The 21,739-nt window shown below is 37.1% G+C and overlaps 1 protein-coding gene across 4 annotated transcripts in view; it reads left to right on the plus strand.

Moving 5' to 3' along the window:
* Positions 1 to 21,739, plus strand: part of ZEB2 (zinc finger E-box binding homeobox 2) — a 135,816-nt gene that overhangs the window by 108,725 nt on the left and 5,352 nt on the right. For all 4 annotated transcript variants that reach the window (XM_055572670.1, XM_055572671.1, XM_055572669.1 and 1 more), the window contains exons 5-10: positions 6,851 to 7,039; positions 7,734 to 7,948; positions 10,547 to 10,655; positions 11,590 to 13,559; positions 15,157 to 15,337; positions 21,332 to 21,739. The exon at positions 21,332 to 21,739 is cut by the window's right edge and continues 5,352 nt beyond it. In XM_055572670.1, the coding sequence (XP_055428645.1) occupies positions 6,851 to 7,039; positions 7,734 to 7,948; positions 10,547 to 10,655; positions 11,590 to 13,559; positions 15,157 to 15,337; positions 21,332 to 21,739 (3,072 nt within the window). The remainder of the gene's footprint in view (positions 1 to 6,850; positions 7,040 to 7,733; positions 7,949 to 10,546; positions 10,656 to 11,589; positions 13,560 to 15,156; positions 15,338 to 21,331) is intronic.

Raw genomic sequence — 21,739 nt, forward strand, 5'->3', positions numbered from 1 at the left:
GAGCACTGACTTACTGGGCAAAAACACCATCCTTCATAAACCTGTCTAAAATGTAATAAAATAGATTGAGTCTTTTTGGTAATAAACCAATTCTAAAATTTTAGATTTCACAGGTATATGAAAGGTAAACACATATTATCTAACTTGGGGATTTTTGTTTTAAAGGAGTGGTCTTCATACAAATACATAGCCACCAAAACTATTGAAGGGTTTGTAGTCTCTAAATCTGGATATTCATGATGCCCTAAGTAAAAAAACAACAAAAAACAACAAAAAACACCTCACTTTAAAATTAGACACTGTCCTCAATTGGGCTGCTTCCTGCTGTTGGGGGAGGTATTTGATTCTGCAGAATACTACAGAGTCCCATCCCCTTGGAACTTTCCCTCCTGAAGCTCTTATACATGGGGAACACTCATTGGCATCTGAACGTGTGTTCGCAGGAGAAAGCCATGTCAGAGCAGGCATGGAGAGACCGGTCCAGACACTGTACTAATTCACAAGAAGAGAAGAAAGCTTTGTCACTTTTGACAAGACTTTTCTGTCTTTACACACACCTCTGTAACACCTGGAGGTTCTGTTGGGAAGCCCATGTGGCTATATAATGAGAATAACATCATCTTCCTCAAGGTTGCTTGTAGATATTTGGTGCCAGTGTGCATTCTGGAAGCCTTCTGCAGAAAGTCATGCATCCATTTTTAATGATAAAATATGTATCCTACATTAATTAGTCAACAAAGTAGCCATGAGAATTTATATTCAACAAATGAGAATATGGGCTTTCTTTAAAAAATTCAACACAAATGACTAAATCAAAATAATTTTGTTTTCCTACCATTTAAAATGTTGTTTAAAGAGAGCTTATTTTTCAAAAAGATGACAGATATAGTTATCTAGATTTAGGTCCCTTTGCCTTGACATTTGAAGTGAGTAAAAGCAGATATTATAAATATGTAATTTCTTTTTTATACTAAGGAAGTGTATATGTTTGTATTTGTTTTCCTCCAGTACACATCTATGTATGTATGTCTGTGTATTGCAGAATCACACTCATTTTATGTACTTGTCTCTAAATAGGAGAATCACAGAGTAGAAAAGCAGTTCTCGGTCACCATCACTGTGTTCTATCCCTATGCACATGCTCTGGTACTAGTAGGCACTCAACAACAGTTACTAAACAAAGGGATGGATGAATGATTCTACTTAGTTTTTTAATAGGTACTTGCTTCAGCTCTTCTAGACCCTCCAAAATATTTTCTTTTCTAAAAGAATTATTCATTCATTTTGATAGTTATTAAAATGGCTTAGCACAATAGTCAAATATATTTCTTCAATTTCTTAATGAATGTGAAATCATGCTGGGTTATAGACCAGTGTTAATAGAGCACCTGTCTTCCTACATGAACACGTTTGTAACAAAGAAAGAAAATACATGGTGAGAGAATAAAAGTAATCAGAAAAAGGAGATGGAACAAGTATCAAAGTCTCATTATAAGTTAACTACTTGTAAACATACTAAGAATCTTAGGAGTTCTCTGGTGCTCCAATGGTTAAAACTGTGCTTCCAATGCAGGGGGCACAGGTTCAATCCCTGGTCAGGGAACTAAGATTCCACATGCCATGGGGTACGGCTATAAAAAATAAAATAAGACTAATAAAAATAATTTTAGGAAAAGAAATACTTTAAAAAGAGTATTAAGAGTCTTTAAGAAATATTTATGAGGGGAACATGAGTTGAATGATTTATTAAAGAGACCAATAAATATCTTTTATTTAGAGATTTAATTTCAAGAGGTTAATTGCTTGTTTTTAGACAGTAATTTGAAAAGTCAGTCCATGTTGGTATTTATCATTATCTATTAAAAATATTAATATCTAAGATAGACAAAGTGTTTTTATGAAAGTATTATTAACAACATTAGTAAGAGTGAGCAACATATTTACAAGAAATTTGAGCTTTTTTGACTTAAAGGGACTTAGAAAGTTACCCTAACAATATTAAAACACATTTGGCTATGAGGAAACATTTTTAATTAATGAAATTCTTTTTTTGGACAGAGGAAAGTTTACCAGACCTTAGGGAAGGCTGAGATATTTGCAAGACATCAGGGTAAATTTTAGGACTAAATGCAAAATCTCTGGAGAGGTATAGGAAGAAATTACTTGAGGTTTCTTTTGAATTTTTGCTATGGCTTGATCATAAATACCATGCAAATATCCTTTGTCAGTGTGTTTTGGCAGTTCTTCCAAGGAGATCGAGGAGTGAAGAGGATTATAGAAAAACAGAAAAGAAAATGAGGTTGATTTTAGACTAGATAAATGCAGTGAGGAATTTTTTAACTTTCTAGCGAATTTTCTACCTCATCCCTGATTCTGCTATACAGTATTACAAAATCTTTGTAAAAAACAAAAATGCAGACTTCCAAATATAATCAAAACATTTTCTTTCCCAACAGTTTTGAGAGTATCCAAAATTTAATTCCATCATTTATTCTAGACTGGTAACAATCAGGGTGTTTGGGAGTCTAGGAGACGGAAACACAGCATAGCCTAAGGCAGAAGAGGGAATTTTTTTGCTCACTGGGAGGATACAGGTGCCGACTGACCTCAGGAATAAGTGTGGCAAGAAAACTGCTGTCACAGCTTGTCATCTTGTCTCTGCTTTTCTTTAGGTATCTGCTTCATTTTCTCTGTTGATAAAGTTTCTTATTTTACATGGGATTTATCAGTTCTTTCATTCTACATCATATAGTTGTAGTCACTTGGAAAATATAAATCTGCCTTGGTGCTCTCTTTGGAAACAAGTCCTAAAATCATGGGAAAGGGATTGACTGAAACTCAGTGGGATTCTTGACTACCACTGGACCAATCAATGGTTTGACCTAGAGGATGGAGAGCTAAGATCACTTCACTTCAGGTGCAGATTAATCCACTGGATCTAGGGGAACAGGATCATGCAACAATATGGCAGCTGCCTTGAGTACCATAAATCTTAGCAATAGGGACAGTGGGGAACCATCCCAAGCAAAGAATGTTGTGGTACTGAGTGGAGAAACCATATACTAGTAACCATATGTTACTAGCATCCATAGCACATTACATCCATGATGGTTATACCTAGTTCATAGAACACTAGACTCTAACCCACTTAAGTGACTCTAAATATTGAGATATATAACTAATAGCATATCTATACCACGTGAAGAAAAATCGTGATAGAGCTGATAGATTTAAATGATTGGCTTTCTTCGCGAAACCCTTTTGAATACTCCCCTGAGCCCTATCAAATTCTTGCAAGTACTTATGATCACAACTACACAGTTTATCGCATAATTGTTCTACAATTACTTGAATAGTAGGTCTAAGTTCCTACACCTAACTTTTTTTAGAAGACTTCTGCACCAAGACTAGTGTTAAGGACATAATTTATTCCAGATTCATTCCATAAATGATTCTTGAGTGTCTACTAATTTCTAGGCAATATATTTGATGCTCAGGCTACAAAGATGATCAAAGATGATCCTTAACAAGAGCACATGATTTGATATCTTTTGTCCCCAGCACACTTGACATAGAAATCTAGTATGGCCAGATTTGATTTACCGAATGAATTGCCTCTCCAAATACCAGTAGTGTGTCTAGATGCAGTTTAGTTTGCCTATCCAGAAAAATCAGAATTTTCCTCCCTTTTAAGCCGAAAGGCTATTAATGCAAATCCAATTGAATTTGCATTTGATTACATTTCTGATGGAAACATTCATATGCAAATAAAAATTCATGCAAAGATAGCCAGATAATTCAAATACTTGCTGAAATATCAGGATAAAATTAGGATGATATTAAATGTATATCTATCCATGTTTACTAGTTTACAATAAGAATCTTCAAGTGGGACAATGTTCTTGAAAAATTAAATCGTTTCTTAAGCATTTGACAATGTTTAACTAGATCTGAATTTAGAAAATCACTACCACCTTACTTTCTACTGCCATGGTGCTAATAAAGAAGTCAATCCCTGATCAGATCAGTTAAGTTGTTCAAAAAAGGTTCATTTTGGATTCACACATTTTGTCCCCTTTATCTTTTCTTGCACTTAAAAAACAAAAGGTGACTTTTGATAAATCTGAAGTTATTTTGATGATCTAAAACAATGAATAAATAGTTTGTTCAAGCTGGCATTTCCTTCATACCTCCCTAGTGACTTAATGGTGCAAGTTAAATGACACCATCACAGTCACCGCCAAGTATTCTTTGGAAAACATCCATGGCAGCATGAATAGATCAGAGGGAAAGTGATCTTAATCAATGTCCACTCTACTTAGAAAAGATGTGAAGACTGAAGATACTAAGAGAAGATTTAAGCAAAATTTCAAGATACAAAATCTTAATCTACTATTACACTTTCCAAACCTTTATTTGAAGGAAATACAGGTCCTGGAATTAGACCATTGCTCTTGTTAAAATTAACAGAAGTTAGAGAGGCAAAAGAGAAACATTTGAGATCACAGTATTCAGATCGTTAGCACTTAGTTTAATAGTCTACAAAGTGTAATGCTCCCAAGTTTCCTTTTATTTGATCCAATGTATTCATTCATAGTTTCAAATCTTTTCAAAATGCCTGTGCTTCCTGCAGTGCTGATGTCACTTAACCATCTATCGAACCTGAAAAGCCTAAACCTAAGGGGGGTGGGATCTTCACCATTCCCTCGTTGGCACATCCAAGCTTTCCCCAAATCTAATCCAACCACTTCTTATAATCTCCCTCACCATTTTTTTTAACCTTTATCTTTTGCCCAATCAATGGTAAGAAACTCCTAGCTGGTTTCCCAGGGTCTACTTTCCTCTTCCTGCAGTCTGTATCATACTGTAACCAGGCTTGTCATTTGAAAATGCAGATAACCGATAACTTCACCCCACCATCTTTCCTGCTTGATATCTTTCAGTGGCTTTCTGCTTTTCTTAGAAGAAAATCCAGATCCTTAACAGGACTAGCACACACTGCAGGCTTTGGTCCCTACCTTCCTCTTTACCCTTACATCAAGCTCCCTCTTTCTCTCCATACTCTAGCAATGTCCTTTCAGATTCTGAAATGCTCCATGTTCTTTCCAGTCACCACTGTTCTACCCTAGATTCTAAAGTTAGTTAACTTCATGCTTCATGATCAGTTAAGGCTTTCCTGATCTTCCAGACTCTATCAGGTCCCTGTCAAGTCCCCCTGTTACTCCTGTAATACCACCATGTAACTTTCTTTCATAACACGTATTTGAGTTTGTAATATTATATCTATTTTTGAGACAATTTTGCTTATCAAAACAAAACATGATGCCTATCACATACCAGGCATTCAGTAAATACTTATTGATTAATGGAAGGTTCCACTTTCTAGTCTTCTCATAAACATTCATAACAGTAAAAGCCAAAAATAAAAATTGACTGGCTTGCTTGAACATCACCTTGCCACAAATTGCCAGGGAGAATTAGGATGACAAATATCAATACTATAGTATCTTTTATGACAGAGAAGGTGAGATGAAGAATGTAGTGAGATCAAGGTTTACTGTCCTCAAAAACTATGAAAGTATGGTCCCAGCATGGATTGTACTAGCAAAGGATTATTCTTCAGTTACTTCTGGTAGCCACAATGTGGCACCCACTTTCCCAACACTGACTTATGCATAAAAGTTTTTACTTAGTATATTTAAGCCACAACTTATTTTAAAAACATAGCTGCTGCTGCTGCTAAGTCACTTCAGTCGTGTCCGACTCTGTGCGACCCCATAGACGGCAGCCCACCAGGCTCCCCCATCCCTGGAATTCTCCAGGCAAGAATACTGGAGTGTGTTGCCATTTCCTTCTCCAATGCATGAAAGTGAAAGGTGGAAGTGAAGTCGCTCAGTCGTGTCCGGCTCTTAGCGACCCCATGGACTGCAGCCCACCAGGCTCCTCCATCCATGGGATTTTCCAGGCAAGAGTACTGGAGTGGGTTGCCATTGCCTTCTCCAAAAACATAGCTAGTAGTTTCTAATATACAGTCTTGGGACACAAATTGCTAACACTGGTTTACACCTGTTATTCATGTCATGGGAACAGAGTCATAAAAGTCATATCAAAATCACTTGCAAGATAGCCAGTTTCTTAACTCAATATGTTACTTTTTATTTCTATCAGTGTGAGCTTAATTTTATTTTCAGCAGCTTTAAAATATTGAGCTAAACATTGAAATTTTAAGAAAAGATAAACTCCAACATTCCTTGAATTTTTTTTTAACAAAATCTCATTATTATCTCTCCAGGAATATCCATCCTTCTGCATCTCTCTTGAACTGTGTAGTCCTGGTGGTCTGTGATGTTCAGAGAGTGGAGGGTTAAAAGCTTACATTTAACAACAGAATGAATATATAGTTAGGAATGTTAAGTTTAGTGGACTATAAAAAATTAAATACACCTTTCTTTAAAAAAAGAAAGTTTTATATAGATTATTAAAGTAGCTTTGAACTCATATTATCTCCCATGTTCATGGATCTTAGAATATAGTTCTTTTTTTTTCATTTTCCCTGAAAAGCATTTTAAAATTTCTTTCATTCTTTGCAAACCACACAGACTAGTCTTCCAGAAAGAGGAAAATAAAATATGCCTATTTAACTTAGAGCAAAGTATCCTCTTTTTTTTTAACATATATTATGAGAATAACCATTCGATCAATAAGTGGTCATCAGCAACACTTCCTACAAATAAACTAGGAATTTGTAGTCTTTTTGCAAGTCCATGTGTCTTAACGGTGATGTAGGCAGACGGAGGCTCCTGGGAAGAAGGCCCTGAAAAGACATTTCTTTTCCTTTTTACCATTTCAGTTAAGAATGCAAATTGCACATCAGACTTTGAGGAATACTTTGCCAAAAGAAAACTGGAGGAACGCGATGGTCATGCAGTCAGCATCGAAGAGTACCTTCAGCGCAGTGATACAGCCATCATTTACCCAGAAGCCCCCGAGGAGCTGTCTCGCCTTGGCACGCCAGAGGCCAATGGGCAGGAAGAAAATGGTGAGGCTGTAATTCATTTTTAGCCACGACGCTGACCTCTGCAGCTGTTACAATTACAAATGCACTACATGCCTGGGTGTTTACCTTAAAATTTGAAGAACAGCTGCAGAGGCATGGAATTTCATGAGCAAAGATTAGAACTGTAATTTTAGGGTATTGTGAAATTTTTTTGTCAGCAAATTTGTGTCATCTGTACATCCAATAAAGAACAAGAACAATTAGAGCCTATTTCTAAGAGATAAAAATATCTACATGGATTCCTATCTTTCTGAAATATTTCACTTTTGAGGGGAAAAAAAAAGTTTAGAGATTCTGACCCTCACCTTTTGTTCTTCTTTATGGGTACCCGAAAAGCTCCTTCACCCCATGAATCCCTGAGTCATCTGTGACTAAAGGTTTCCTACGAACTGTCAGTCACCTAAAGAGAATTTCCTCATTTATCAGCTGTTTAAATTTCCCCCCCAAATGCTCCAGTAATTAATTAATTTTCCAGCGCAGTGTGAGCTGATGCCGACAAGTCTGTCCTGGGTGTGCAAGGGGACTGGCGTGCACGGAGGCCACGTGCGCCGATGGCACCCTCGTGGAGCAGATTGCAGTGATTCCTGTCATACCATCCCGGGCAGTCAGCCCATTAGCTGCCATTGATTTACTGACCTTTTGGCCTGCTTCTCTCCCTCTCGTCTCTCGGCTACAGACCTGCCACCTGGAACTCCAGATGCTTTTGCCCAACTGCTGACCTGCCCCTACTGCGACCGGGGCTACAAGCGCTTGACATCACTGAAGGAGCACATCAAGTACCGCCACGAGAAGAATGAAGAGAACTTTTCCTGCCCTCTGTGTAGCTACACGTTTGCCTACCGCACCCAGCTCGAGCGGCATATGGTGACGCACAAGCCAGGGACAGATCAGGTGGGGGGTTGGTTTTAAGTGATTTCTTTCTATAATAACCCCTTAGAGAAACGATATTGCTTTGATTGGCAATCATTATTAATTTTTCATGGCATTTTGAAGATGCAGATCTTTTAATGGTAATAGCTTTAATTGAGGTCTAAATGATTTTTTGATGGTCTCTTCTAATATGATTTAATAGTCTTATGTTCACGATCGAATGAGTGTGTTAATTTCTAATTTAGAAATTTTATTTGCACTTTAACTTGACTTTAGTTTCATTTTTATGTTCCACAAAAAAGTGAATGAAATTGTAGCATTTTAATTATACATTATTAAACATCTCAGCAATTTTAATTCCATTTTTCACCTAGTTTTACTTAGTTTTTTTTTTTTTTCATGTAAAATCCAAGTCATGGTAAAAGAAGTGTGTATTCTTTCCATTGGTCACATAACACCTTCAGTTAGGCTATTTTTTACAATCTGCTACTAGTTTATGAAATCTAATTAAGTGTTTGAAGGAAAATCAAAAAGCACATAATACATGTGGATGCTTATATAAACTGTATTAATAGTCAAATGTGTATATGTAATAAAAATGATCCTTTCTTGATATTCATATTTGTTGCTAAATATTAAAATTACTCTGCCTTTTGGATTACTTGTGTTCAAAATAAAGACTCTATCTTCAACAGTATAGCTTCTTAAATCCTTAAAATGATTGAATAGGTTTGATTCACAGTGTCCCTTAAATGTTTTAGCAAGACTGCTTTTTATGTCCTCTTGGGAGAGTTCACTGCAGATTGATATTATGAGGTGTTCAGATGGTAACAAAATTGATGCCTTAAGTCTCAATATCTGGCCCTACAGTTCTGCAATCACCCTATATAAACCTTGACACCATATCTGTTTTTAAAATTATTAAACAAGATATTCTCTAAAATCCTTACAGGCTTTATTTTCTTTGAATAAGGAAAATGAGAATAAGGAAACACGGTCAAGCAATGGCAATGATACTGGATTATGGAATTTCATTATTTTAAGAAAATAGCTCATGTAAATCATTTCATTTATATCTCATTGAACTTGTCACCTGCATGTTTTTCCAAGTTCAGTTGTAAAAACCGCGCTTATATAGTTACACTTATGTAACAGTTTCTCTCCCCTTGCTTATATGCACAAAAACTCCAGGAAAAAAAAAAAAGGTGCCTAGATATTTATCTAGCATAACTGCTTTAAATTTCACATGCAGAAGTGTGATTGTGCTGGCGCATTATGAATGGTAGCTTTGGTGTTGAAAAGTCCCCTCATTTGCTCATGGCATTTACAATTAGTAAATTAAAATGATTGTATCATATTAACAGTGGCACAACTAAAGTTTATAGTAGTCCTCTGAGGGCTGTGGGGGGAGACAAAGCAGCTGTTGCTGTTTGTTTATGCAACTCAGCAACATATGAGCGCTGGTCCCTCAATGGCGCTCGGCGGGCTGGGCTCCGCTTGATCTTTGAAGGTTGCTGCTGTTTGAACAAACCTCCCTGTGTCCCATGTAACACCATCTGTCTCACTAGGAATGTGGGAAGATTCAGCACACCCTAGCAGTTGTCATACCGTTTCTGTACTGTCTTTTTTGCAAAAGGCTTTTGTGTCATTGCTGCTTGAAAAAGGCTGGCCTCCTACCTTGAACATCCAGAGTGGATGACTGTATTTCTTTTTTTTTTTTTTTTTTTTTTTCAGAATTCTAAGTCACAGTGCTTTTTTTCCCTTGTTCAAAAAGGTCAGCTGTGTTTGATTATATCTCTGCTGCTTTTAACTTGTCTTTTCAGCAAACTTTTTTTCTTTTTCGTCCCTACTCCCTAGCACACTACTAAAAAGGAAAATGACAGGTCGTTGAAGTTTTTCCTACTGGCCTGTGATAAAACTGCTCAAGCAGTTCTAGCCCAAGATGTTGTCTCTTACATTTGATAATGAATCAAATCTTACATGCAACATCTCAGGAAAAACAGGGTTTATATTTGCTACTAGCACTGCAAATGAGGTATTTAAACGTGCTTATCATGTAATAAAATATTTATAATCAAGGATTTTTTAATTTATGTGAGATTTTTTTCTTTCTTCTTTAAAATTAGTATTGCTTCAGTATAAGATATGCTTTTACCTCAATACAGAAAAGAGAAAATGAGTTATGTGTGTGGGGAGTTCTTCAGGGAGACTAGGATTTTGAGTATAATATTTATTTTTTTTCCTTGACAAAATCATTGCGTTCCAACAGGGAATCTTCAGATTTTAGAATCTGCAGTAAACACAGAGAGCCACAAACATCTTTGCAATTATGCTTTCTCATCTCCAACGGCTCAGAGAAACATTTTGGAAAAGAGACTACAGAGATAATTCTAAAGCAAGTGTTGGATGCGCATGTGAAAGCACTTTTTTTTTTTATTTGTTCCAATTTTATTGCCAACATTATCACTTTTATTGCAACTCTGAAAGACTGGGCAAATAAATAAACATGCACTCAAACCTTTTGGCCTGTCTGAAAATAGAGGCCTTTTAAAAATATTTGTAACAAATTTCCTTTGTTCCTCCTGCACAAAACTGATGTCAGTCTTTCTCCTTTTATAGCACCAAATGCTGACCCAAGGAGCAGGTAATCGCAAGTTCAAATGCACAGAGTGTGGCAAGGCCTTCAAATATAAACACCATCTGAAGGAACACCTGCGAATCCACAGTGGTGAGTAGTAGAGGAGCTGGTGCTTGATTTTGCATTTTGTTTCATTAGGAACGTTTCTAAAGATTGTATAAAATGTACACAATCCTGTTTGTAGTGTTTTAGAACTACACATTCATGTCATAAGCTTTGTGTGCCCGCTTTGTCTTTGGGAGCCTTACGGTACCACCAATAGCACCGCTACTAAGAGGAGGAGTGCTTATACTTCTTGAAAACTGCACGTGTTTTGCCTTCTTGCGAAATCTAGAGGCTCCTTTTTGTCCTTTAAAATGTTTTTGACCTGAAGAAACTCAGCTGGCAAATTCTGAAGGATATTCATTTTTTGATACCTAAACTTGAAAGAAGAATGTGGAAGAATTTTGGATAAGAGCTTTTGTATGATAAGTGTTCCTTGATTCCTGATAGCTGTATTTTTTTTGAAAGCTGTATTTTTAGAACAACATCTTACCACTGAGATTTCTTCTTTATAACTATTTTGATAGCTCTGCCAAGCATTTTATTACCAAATTGGATGCTATTCAAAGGACTAGTTGGATTGGTAGAATCAATGGAATCTTCACAGAGTTGATTAAAGCCATGGCTACACTTCCCTTTAAATACTGTGACATCTTTATTGTGCTATTGACCACACATTAATCTAACACTCTGTTTAAATAGGAGGCTGCCGATGGCAAGACAAGATTTTGGATCTTGGCTGAAAAAGGCACAGATAGCCCTCACCTTCCACTGCTAACATCTTGAATTATGTCCTCCCAGGGTAGATAATGCCCAGAAACAGTTATAGCCACATAATTCTAATCTAAGCACCTAGAATGTAGAGGTGCCCCATTGTGTTCCTTTCCTTTGATTGCACAGAATCTTGCCTGGGTAGACGATTGCAATTGTTGCCCCATTAAAAAGAAAAAAAAAGTAACATTAATTTTAATTGTCATTTTAGGTGAAAAACCGTACGAGTGCCCCAACTGCAAGAAACGTTTCTCCCATTCTGGTTCCTACAGTTCACACATCAGCAGCAAGAAATGTATTGGCTTAATCTCTGTAAATGGCCGAATGAGAAACAATATCAAGACAGGTTCTTCTCCTAATTCTGTTTCTTCTTCTCCTACTAATTCAGCCATTACCCAGTTAAGAAACAAATTGGAGAATGGAAAACCACTTAGTATGTCTGAACAGACAGGCTTACTTAAAATTAAAACAGAACCACTAGACTTCAATGACTATAAAGTTCTTATGGCCACACATGGGTTTAGTGGCGCTAGTCCTTTTATGAATGGTGCACTTGGAGCCACCAGCCCTTTAGGAGTTCATCCGTCTGCTCAGAGTCCAATGCAGCACTTAGGTGTAGGGATGGAAGCCCCTTTACTTGGATTTCCCACAATGAATAGTAATTTAAGCGAGGTACAAAAGGTTCTACAGATTGTGGACAACACAGTTTCCAGACAAAAAATGGACTGCAAGGCTGAAGAAATTTCCAAGTTGAAAGGTTATCACATGAAGGATCCATGCTCTCAACCTGAGGAACAAGGAGTTACTTCTCCTAATATTCCACCCGTAGGTCTTCCAGTAGTGAGTCATAATGGTGCCACTAAAAGTATTATTGACTACACGCTAGAAAAAGTCAATGAAGCCAAAGCTTGCCTCCAGAGCTTGACTACTGACTCAAGGAGACAGATCAGTAATATAAAGAAAGAGAAGCTACGTACTTTAATAGATTTGGTCACCGATGAAAAAATGATTGAGAACCACAACATATCCACTCCATTCTCCTGCCAGTTCTGTAAAGAAAGTTTTCCTGGCCCCATTCCTTTGCATCAGCATGAACGTTACCTTTGTAAGATGAATGAAGAGATCAAGGCAGTCCTGCAACCCCATGAAAACATAGTCCCCAACAAAGCTGGAGTTTTTGTTGATAATAAAGCCCTCCTCTTGTCATCTGTACTTTCTGAGAAAGGAATGACAAGCCCCATCAACCCATACAAGGACCACATGTCTGTACTTAAAGCATATTATGCTATGAACATGGAGCCCAACTCTGATGAACTGCTGAAAATTTCCATTGCTGTGGGCCTCCCTCAGGAATTTGTGAAGGAATGGTTTGAGCAACGAAAAGTCTACCAGTACTCAAATTCCAGGTCACCATCACTGGAAAGGAACTCCAAGCCGTTAGCTCCCAACAGTAACCCTCCCACAAAAGACTCTTTATTACCCAGGTCTCCCGTAAAACCCATGGACTCCATAACGTCACCATCTATAGCAGAACTCCACAACAGTGTTACGAATTGTGACCCTCCTCTCAGGCTAACAAAACCTTCCCATTTTACCAATATTAAACCAGTTGAAAAATTGGACCACTCAAGGAGTAATACTCCTTCTCCCTTAAATCTTTCCTCCACATCTTCTAAAAACTCCCACAGTAGTTCTTACACTCCAAACAGCTTCTCATCTGAGGAGCTCCAGGCTGAGCCTTTGGACCTGTCATTACCAAAACAAATGAAAGAACCCAAAAGTATTATAGCCACAAAGAACAAAACAAAAGTTGGCAGCATAAATTTAGACCACAACAGTGTTTCTTCATCATCTGAAAACTCAGATGAGCCTCTGAACTTGACTTTTATCAAGAAGGAGTTTTCAAATTCAAATAATCTGGACAGCAAAAGTGCTAACCCAGTGTTCGGCATGAACCCCTTTAGTGCCAAACCTCTCTACACAGCTCTTCCTCCACAAAGCGCGTTCCCCCCTGCCACTTTCATGCCACCAGTCCAGACTAGTATCCCTGGACTGCGACCATACCCAGGACTGGATCAGATGAGCTTCCTACCACACATGGCCTATACTTACCCAACTGGAGCAGCTACTTTTGCTGACATGCAGCAAAGGAGAAAGTACCAGCGGAAACCAGGATTTCAGGTAATGAGACATTTTTTTAATCAGAAGAGAGGAGGTGAAAATTATATCACTTATGTGTATGTAGGAAAAAATCTTAGTGGAAAAAAATCTAATGCTGTGTTCTCAGCAGAAATAGAAGAGTGGGTTTGAAGTTGAAGTTAAAACTGAGTGGGCTAGACAAATAAATGGAGAAACAGTGGGACCCTTTGCTATCAAGCAATTGTGCCTTAAGAAAAGATAAAGAACTTAATATTTATCATTAAGGTTTATTTAGATCGATCCATCTGCTTTCAGAATTATATGCTGATATGAGTATTTGGGGGGTTTCCCTGATAGCTCAGATGGTAAAGAATCTGCCTGCAGTGCAGGAGACCTCAGTTCAATCCCTGGGTTGGGAAGATCCCCTGGAGAAGGGAAAGGCAACCCACCCCAGTATCCTGGGCTGGAGAATTCCATGGACTGTACAGATCATGGGGTCGCAAAGAGTCAGACATGACTGAGTGACTTTCACTTCACTTCATGAGTATTTTGTAGGACTTACATAGAAGCTAAATGTTAACATTTTTGACAGTCACATACTTTTAGAGATGCTCACAATTTGCAATAATACATATGTAAATTTGATGTGCACTTGGTTTCATAGAGAATAGTTTATTTGGAAGAGTATTTTAAAAAATATTTTGTACATTCCACATGACTTCCTTTGTAGTTTTCAAGCTAGTGAATAATTTATGGTTTTTCAAATATAAAAGCAGGTATGTTTTAGCATCATGGAGTAAAATCCCTGTTTACAAAATAGGAGCATAAGTAGCAGTGCACCTCTGTAACAGCTGTTCCAGTATTCCAGTTTACGGTACATCTGCCCTCTTTGTAAATGTATTTAAGCCTATTTAATCTTCTCTAATATTAATTGGTGCAAACGTAGTCTAAGAAAAGTGAACTGTGGGCTAGCAAATGGAAATGATTGTTATCATGCAAGTTTGCACTCCTTTGGATCAAGACAAAATAAATATCAAGAAATTTAATAATTTACTGATCCACATTCATTATTGCTCAATGCTGAAGGCTGTTTTAACATAGATAGAACATTGATAAAAAGTGTTATTAATATTCCCTATTTCAAATTAGAAAATTAAATATAAAAATATAGCTCGAGGCCTTTAGTTGGTAGACATACATTTAAATAGATTGCATAATAATAACATTTTGTACCTAAATATAAAATTCAATTAAAACGGGGTTTCTGCAGCTACAGATCATTTCTAAAGTTAAGCACACTGGAAAATACACAAATTCTGATATATAATTCTCACTCACAGATATTTGCTGATAGAAAAAAAATTAAGGAATACGGGGAAGTTTATGTTTTTCTCACCTTCAGAGTTGACCATTTTCTATCCTTGAAAAACAACAAGCTCTACCACCTAGGGCAGAGAAGGTTTATATTTTTGTTGAAATGTGAACCGTCATATATTGTTTATGGAAAATAACAGTTTCTAAGAACTAGATGGATTCATAGAGAGCACTTCTGAGATTCTCCAAATGTCAGCAGATGCAAACTTGTTTGTTATAAACACAAAGAGAAGCGACTGTGTTGAACTATGTGATTATATCACAGGGAGAATTGCTTGATGGAGCACAAGACTACATGTCAGGCCTAGATGACATGACAGACTCCGACTCCTGTCTGTCTCGAAAGAAGATCAAGAAGACAGAGAGTGGCATGTATGCATGTGATTTATGTGACAAGACATTCCAGAAAAGCAGTTCCCTTCTGCGACATAAATACGAACACACAGGTATGAGTGACTTTGACTAGCTAGTTAGAGCTTCCCGGCGTGCTGTACATTTCATAATATTTAATGAGTGCACTTGTGCAACATAAGATGTAGCATATGCTGATACCTTCAACAAGGAAGAAATAATGCTTTTGCCTAGCTCAGTAGGACTTTTTTGTTTCCTGTTTATTGGATCATTCATGTGTTTATGAGCCTGCTTGTCTTATATTTTTCAAGTTAGTCTGTACACCAAATTCACAAATCCTGTCAAAGATGTATTTAAATGGCCAGGGCAACGAAATGACATGACACAAGCCAGCTACAGAAAATATCTTCAAATTCTTAAGCTGTGATGAACCTATATGTGGAAAAATTGAACAATAAAAAATTCAGTCAATGCTGTATTTGTTTCATCATCAAAACATCAAGTAAGCCATGATGGGGTGGGGTGGTGGTATTCAGTTTGGTTTTTACAAATTGGCCATATTTTGAATAAACTAAAAATGTTAGTACTGTGAAAGAAAAGACATAAGTGAATAATAGGACAAATGAGCTACTGAAATTACTGATATTTGGAAGACTAAAATACAACTTTCTAAATGTAGATTATTTCTTTCCAATTCATGCATTCCTTTTTAGGAAGAATTAAACAGGGTTGACAAGATAGCTTGATTTTTCCCTATAAGTAGAGAGAGAATGGCTTAATTTTTCAAAAGAAAGCCAAGGGCCATAAGAAGAAGCAGTATTAGTTCCCCAAATCCAAGATCTGATCTATTATGTGCTGGAGCCATACCTGTGTTCCCTCCCTCCTTCCCCTTCCCACCGTTAACCAGAAAATAGCTCTGCTTCATCCCTGTTCTTAATCCATCTCCAGCTTTTTTCCACCAGAAATGTGGTATGCTGCACTGGGCCTAGGTGGGAAAAGAAAGAATGTAGGATTGCAACCAAAATACTGATGGCTGGAAATTATAGGAAGGTTCTCATTTTAAACCAAGATGTCTAGTATCAAACATTTTTAAAATATAGAGGAAAAAAATTAACCTAACATAAATGCTTTTGGGGGGAAAGTGATGAAGACGCAAACAAGAAGAACAAAGAAAAGGGAATGTGAATACTTCCTGTCACATTTTGACCGTCTAAATCCATAGTATCCTTTTTAGTGATTGAAAACGATCCTTGGGAAGCATTCGTACTGTCACCTTGCCTTACTCCTCACTGGGCATGTGGCAGGGGCAGTGCAAGTGACCACAGTCGCCTGAGGCTGTGGAAAAGTTGAGTGAGTTTTGCAACATTAAACATTGAGGGTATTTGTGAAAAGAACAAAGTTGATAAATAATAGTGCTCTTATTTCAACCAACCCAGTTTTCTTTTTCTTCAGTTGTCTGATACTAATTGCTATTATTTTGAAAGTTTTACTAGTGATACTTTAAAAGCAACCTAATTTAAATAGCAAATCCCAATAGTTTTTATACTTGTGTGACATAATTCAATGTTTGAAATGTCACAGTTTTCTTACATTTGTCTTTTATGATATATATCAATAGATATTTTCTTTAGTACCAAGTCCTATTTATGTATTATAGATTAAATATATTTTTATACCTAAATTTACCTTAATATCTTAATCAACCTCAAATATATTTTGTATTTCATTATTCAGCTACAGTAAGCACATCATTGAAGGCATCTTTCCCTCTCTGATTGGTTTTATTATATGAACATATGTAAACTCTATCATTTACTACAGGGTGAGTGCAAAACTTTTATTTTAGTGAGGGCTGTTATACATATTGACATCCAGCCAATACCTTTATTTCTTACAAATTAGTCCATAAACTCCAAGGTGTATAGATAGTTGAGAGACACCAAAGTTGACAAACACAAATATGCACAATCAATTTGAAAAATATACTATACTAAAAAAATGTTCTGGTCCTTTAAGATGTGAGAAAATCAGCTGCCTAGAAACATTGCCTAGCAACAAGATGCTAACCATCCAATGATTTCTCTAAACTTGTGATTAATTATCCTCCTGTTGGCTTCCCAGATTGTCAAGTTTCCACTGTGTTAACTTTTTTGGTCTCTTGACCAAACATCTCGTGACATTTTCTACTGTCAGTGTATTAGGTTCTATCAAAGTGAAGTTCTTCATGAATTTTCTATCACTATGATATATGTGGAAATTTAGCCTACTTTCCTTCCTAACTGGGCCCCACAAGCCTTTTATTTGTTTATATTAAGGACTAGTAATACTTTGAGAATGTGTTAAAAAGAAAATTATAAGTGAGAACAATCTTTGGGTTGATTGATTCTAAGGTTGGGAAATGAAATTGAATGGTCATTTCATTATGTGTTAATTATGAATGTGTCATTGATAAACTGTATTTGTTATATCTGTCTACAATTTAACATATAAAATAGTTTAAGAAGGAAATTATGAGCTACTTATTTTCAAAATTCTGTGCTCTTTTACCTCGGCCTGTTTATTTCCTAAGCAGACACCAAAAATAATAATCCTTAATTCTCCTTACCAATGGCTCATTGCTTGCTTGCTTTTCCTGGGAATTGGGACTGGGACAGAGGAAGAAAACCCTACATAAATGTTGATTTCAATAGAATTAATTGTCACAAACAAGGAATGAGAAATAAAAAATCTGAAACTCTTGTTAAGCACTGTAAACAATTTACTTATTAAAAAAAAAAGAATCCACTTAAATTCCACTAAAATTTAAATCTAACATCTATTGAGTACTTTCTCTATTGAGAAAGGTAGGTGCTTTTAAACCTACTTTATTTAGAAAAGTAATAAAAAAAATGTTCCTACTTTTGAGTGAAGTTAAAGTTTCAAATTACCCAGCCAATTTTGTTTTTTACTTACATGATAATCTTCTTCATACCACAGACCTTTCATTTATGAATTTCAATTATTCTGTCAGGTGAATCGTGAACCTTGATATTAGAGGGAAAAAAAAAAAACTTACCCTGTAAAAGTTTTTACTTACTCAATATCAGTTTGGATGTTTTTTTCTGAATTTTGTTCATGTGGAAACTTAATTCCAGGACATCTTGATTTGAATCAGGTAAACCAATCAAGCAATTTAAAAAGAGAGAAATGGCCAAGTCAGTTCCTATTTAAACTGAATGTATTAAATGCTTACCAGTGAAATTTCTGGAGATTAGTAGAATATTTAGTGCAATTCTAAATCTCCTGCTCTCAAATTCTGTCTTTGGCATGACATAATAGCTGAACATTTTATTCTTTTAGGTTGTTGGTTCATAATGTAGAATTAACTTATTTTAATATAAGCATGATATTTATGATCAAAAGGACTCCCTTAAAATCAACCGCCTGTAACTATCAAATATCTATGGGCTACGCCGGTGCCTCAGTGGTAAAGAATTCGCCTGCAATGCAGGAGACACAGGAGACATGGGTTTGATCCCTGGGTCAGGAAGATCCCCTGGAGGAGGGAATGGCAGACCACTCCAGTATACTAGCCGGGAAAATCCCATGTACAGAGAAGGCTGGCAGGCTACCATCCACAGGGTCGCAAAGAGTCAGACACAACTGAAGTGACTAAGAATGAGCACACATCAAATATGTATATCTTAAAGACTTCAGTTCAGTGGGCATCCCCAAAGCATATCTAACAGGCCTTGAACTTGTCCTTGAGAATGCTCATTCAGGACATTGCTCTGTGTTTTGTTCCTTTGGAAAAGAGACAGCCATATCAACTGTGATGTTTGTTCACAATTATTCACACAGCTGATCCATGTAGTGAACTAACCAATCAACATTTCTGGGCCCTTGAACTTCTGAGACATTAAGAGAGGTTGCAGAACAGTTCTGCCCACATGCACGTAGCAACTAAAGAACCAAGAAAGTTTTTAGTTTTTATCTGCAATTTCTCTTCTCTCCATTCAGATTCATTTCTTCCATGTACTTTGCTCCTGATACATGCATCTTGCTTACAACTTGGGAAATTACTGAACGTGTACTAATAAATACAAATAAAAATATTGAACATTCATTGAGTGCTTACTATGTGCAGTCCTTGAACTAAACACTTTACCTACATTGTCTCCTTCACTCTTGGTGCCCAGTCTACAAGTTAGGTCCCCAAATGATTTCCCTATTACCAACAAGGACCCTAATCCTCAGAGGGAGAGGTTAACATGCCTGAGGCTACACAGCAGGTCTTAAAAGATGGATTTGAACCTGGGCAGTCAAACTCTAGAATCCATCTTCCCTATCTAACTCTGCACCACCCTGGCTCTGTGAATGAATTACCACTGTCAGAATCATCTTATCCTAGCTCCTAATAGCATTTTTTTAAAGGTCCAAGTAAAATACACACAAGAGAGATCAAATTCATATATAGCAACTTGAGGTTTTCTGGAAGGCAAAACCTCTGTCTTTTTCCCAAATGCACTTCTGCTTCCTGTTAAATTACCTTCCCACCCGGTGGTCTTGTCAAATGAAAAGGCACACTCTCTTTCCAAACTCTTGGCAGTCCATTGACATTCTCTTCTCTGTTATCTACTTTACCTCATTCAATACATCTTTTCCAAAAGTTAAGTTCTTGTGTGGTTTGAATTACACTTTTTTTCTTCAGACTACAAGCTGCCTTGAAACAGATTACTAGAATCTTCTTTATTTCCAATACTTTCTATTTTTTTCCTCTTACAGGTAAATAACTTCTTCCTACTCTAATATTGTGGTTTACCACATTTTATCACTTAATTTATCCTGGATGTTACAATAAGATAAAGATCATTAATGAACTAACATAGAGCATCCAACAGCATTTTCTAAATAGTAGCATGCCCCAGAGGCATTCAATAACATTATTAAAGATATTTGATTACTAATTGAGATTATATATCACCATATACCTGAATACGTGAAGTGTGTAGAATGGATTCCTAATCTGAATGTCACTTAGCAAATGAAAATGGTATTGAATCTACTCATGCTGGTTTTCGATTTGCTGAAATGCGAATTTGTATTAGGAAATATAAGCACATAACTTCATGTATGTTATGATGATACATACTGCTCTTCATGACACATTTCTGACTTTAATTCTGGAGCATCAGTCTGATAAATTTTTTTTGTCAGTTCTATTTTGGAAATAAACTTTTAAGTATGGCAGCTATGGAAGGTGTTGAAGGCATTCCAGTGCTATTTGTGGCCTGGAATCAACCAGATGTGTTTAGGCTTGGCACCAGTTTCAAGTTCCAAACACTGGTTAGACACTGCCTGGAATGCCAAAGGAAATACAGCATTCTCTAGCTGAAGAGTATTTTAACACTCAACAAGTGGCTGACATCTCATGGAAAACTTTAGAGGGAAAACACTGTTTGGGTTAGTTCAGCCTGCATGACATCTATCTTTCTGCTTTGTGTTTTCAAATGATTTCTTCTCTAATTTGTATTCTTAGAAGCATATGGCTGATAAGACATTCTTAACATCATCTTCCCTCTATTCCTGCTCCTGCCTGACTTGGCAGTTTGCTCGTGTTTGAGCTGTAAAGCCCATTTCCAAAGCAATCATTTATGCTGTAACAAGCAGAGGGTGTATATGGCAAAGTCAGCGATGATGCCATCTTGATCATTTTTATACAAGTCCTTGTTTTTAAAAATGTACAGAAAAGAATTACCTGAATACTACGTGCTGATGCACGAGAAATTTCTTGTGCAGTAGAACATTTTTCAGAGTTTTTAATGAGGCAATTAGCAATTAAAAGCTTCCTGAGATTCTTTTCCTTTAGTAGCTTTGGAGTTTCTTCTTGTTTATTAACTGTATTGCACCCAGAAGCATGCATTAGAACGCCAAATTAAGAGATGAAAAACGCATCTTCCTAACCCTCGTTCCATGAGACTGAGGTGTGTTGATCTTCCAGCCGTTCGCAGACTCCCTTCTGCCTCGGTCCGGACACATTTGCAGAATTCTTGGAAAAGAGACTTCCAGCACAGACACTAATCACCCTGTAATCTTGTTCTCTCTCCCAGGAAAAAGACCACATCAGTGTCAGATTTGTAAGAAAGCGTTTAAACACAAGCACCACCTTATCGAGCACTCGAGGCTTCACTCAGGCGAGAAGCCCTATCAGTGTGATAAATGTGGCAAGCGCTTCTCACACTCGGGCTCCTACTCGCAGCACATGAATCACAGGTATTCCTACTGCAAGCGGGAGGCGGAGGAGCGGGAAGCGGCGGAGCGCGAGGCGCGCGAGAAAGGGCACTTGGAACCCACCGAGCTGCTGATGAACCGGGCTTACTTGCAGAGCATCACTCCTCAGGGGTACTCTGACTCGGAGGAGCGGGAGAGTATGCCGAGGGATGGCGAGAGCGAGAAGGAGCACGAGAAGGAAGGCGAGGATGGTTATGGCAAGCTGGGGAGACAGGATGGCGATGAGG

Source organism: Bubalus kerabau, chromosome 3, assembly GCF_029407905.1.
Source record: "Bubalus kerabau isolate K-KA32 ecotype Philippines breed swamp buffalo chromosome 3, PCC_UOA_SB_1v2, whole genome shotgun sequence".
Classification (NCBI taxonomy): Eukaryota; Metazoa; Chordata; class Mammalia; order Artiodactyla; family Bovidae; genus Bubalus; species Bubalus kerabau.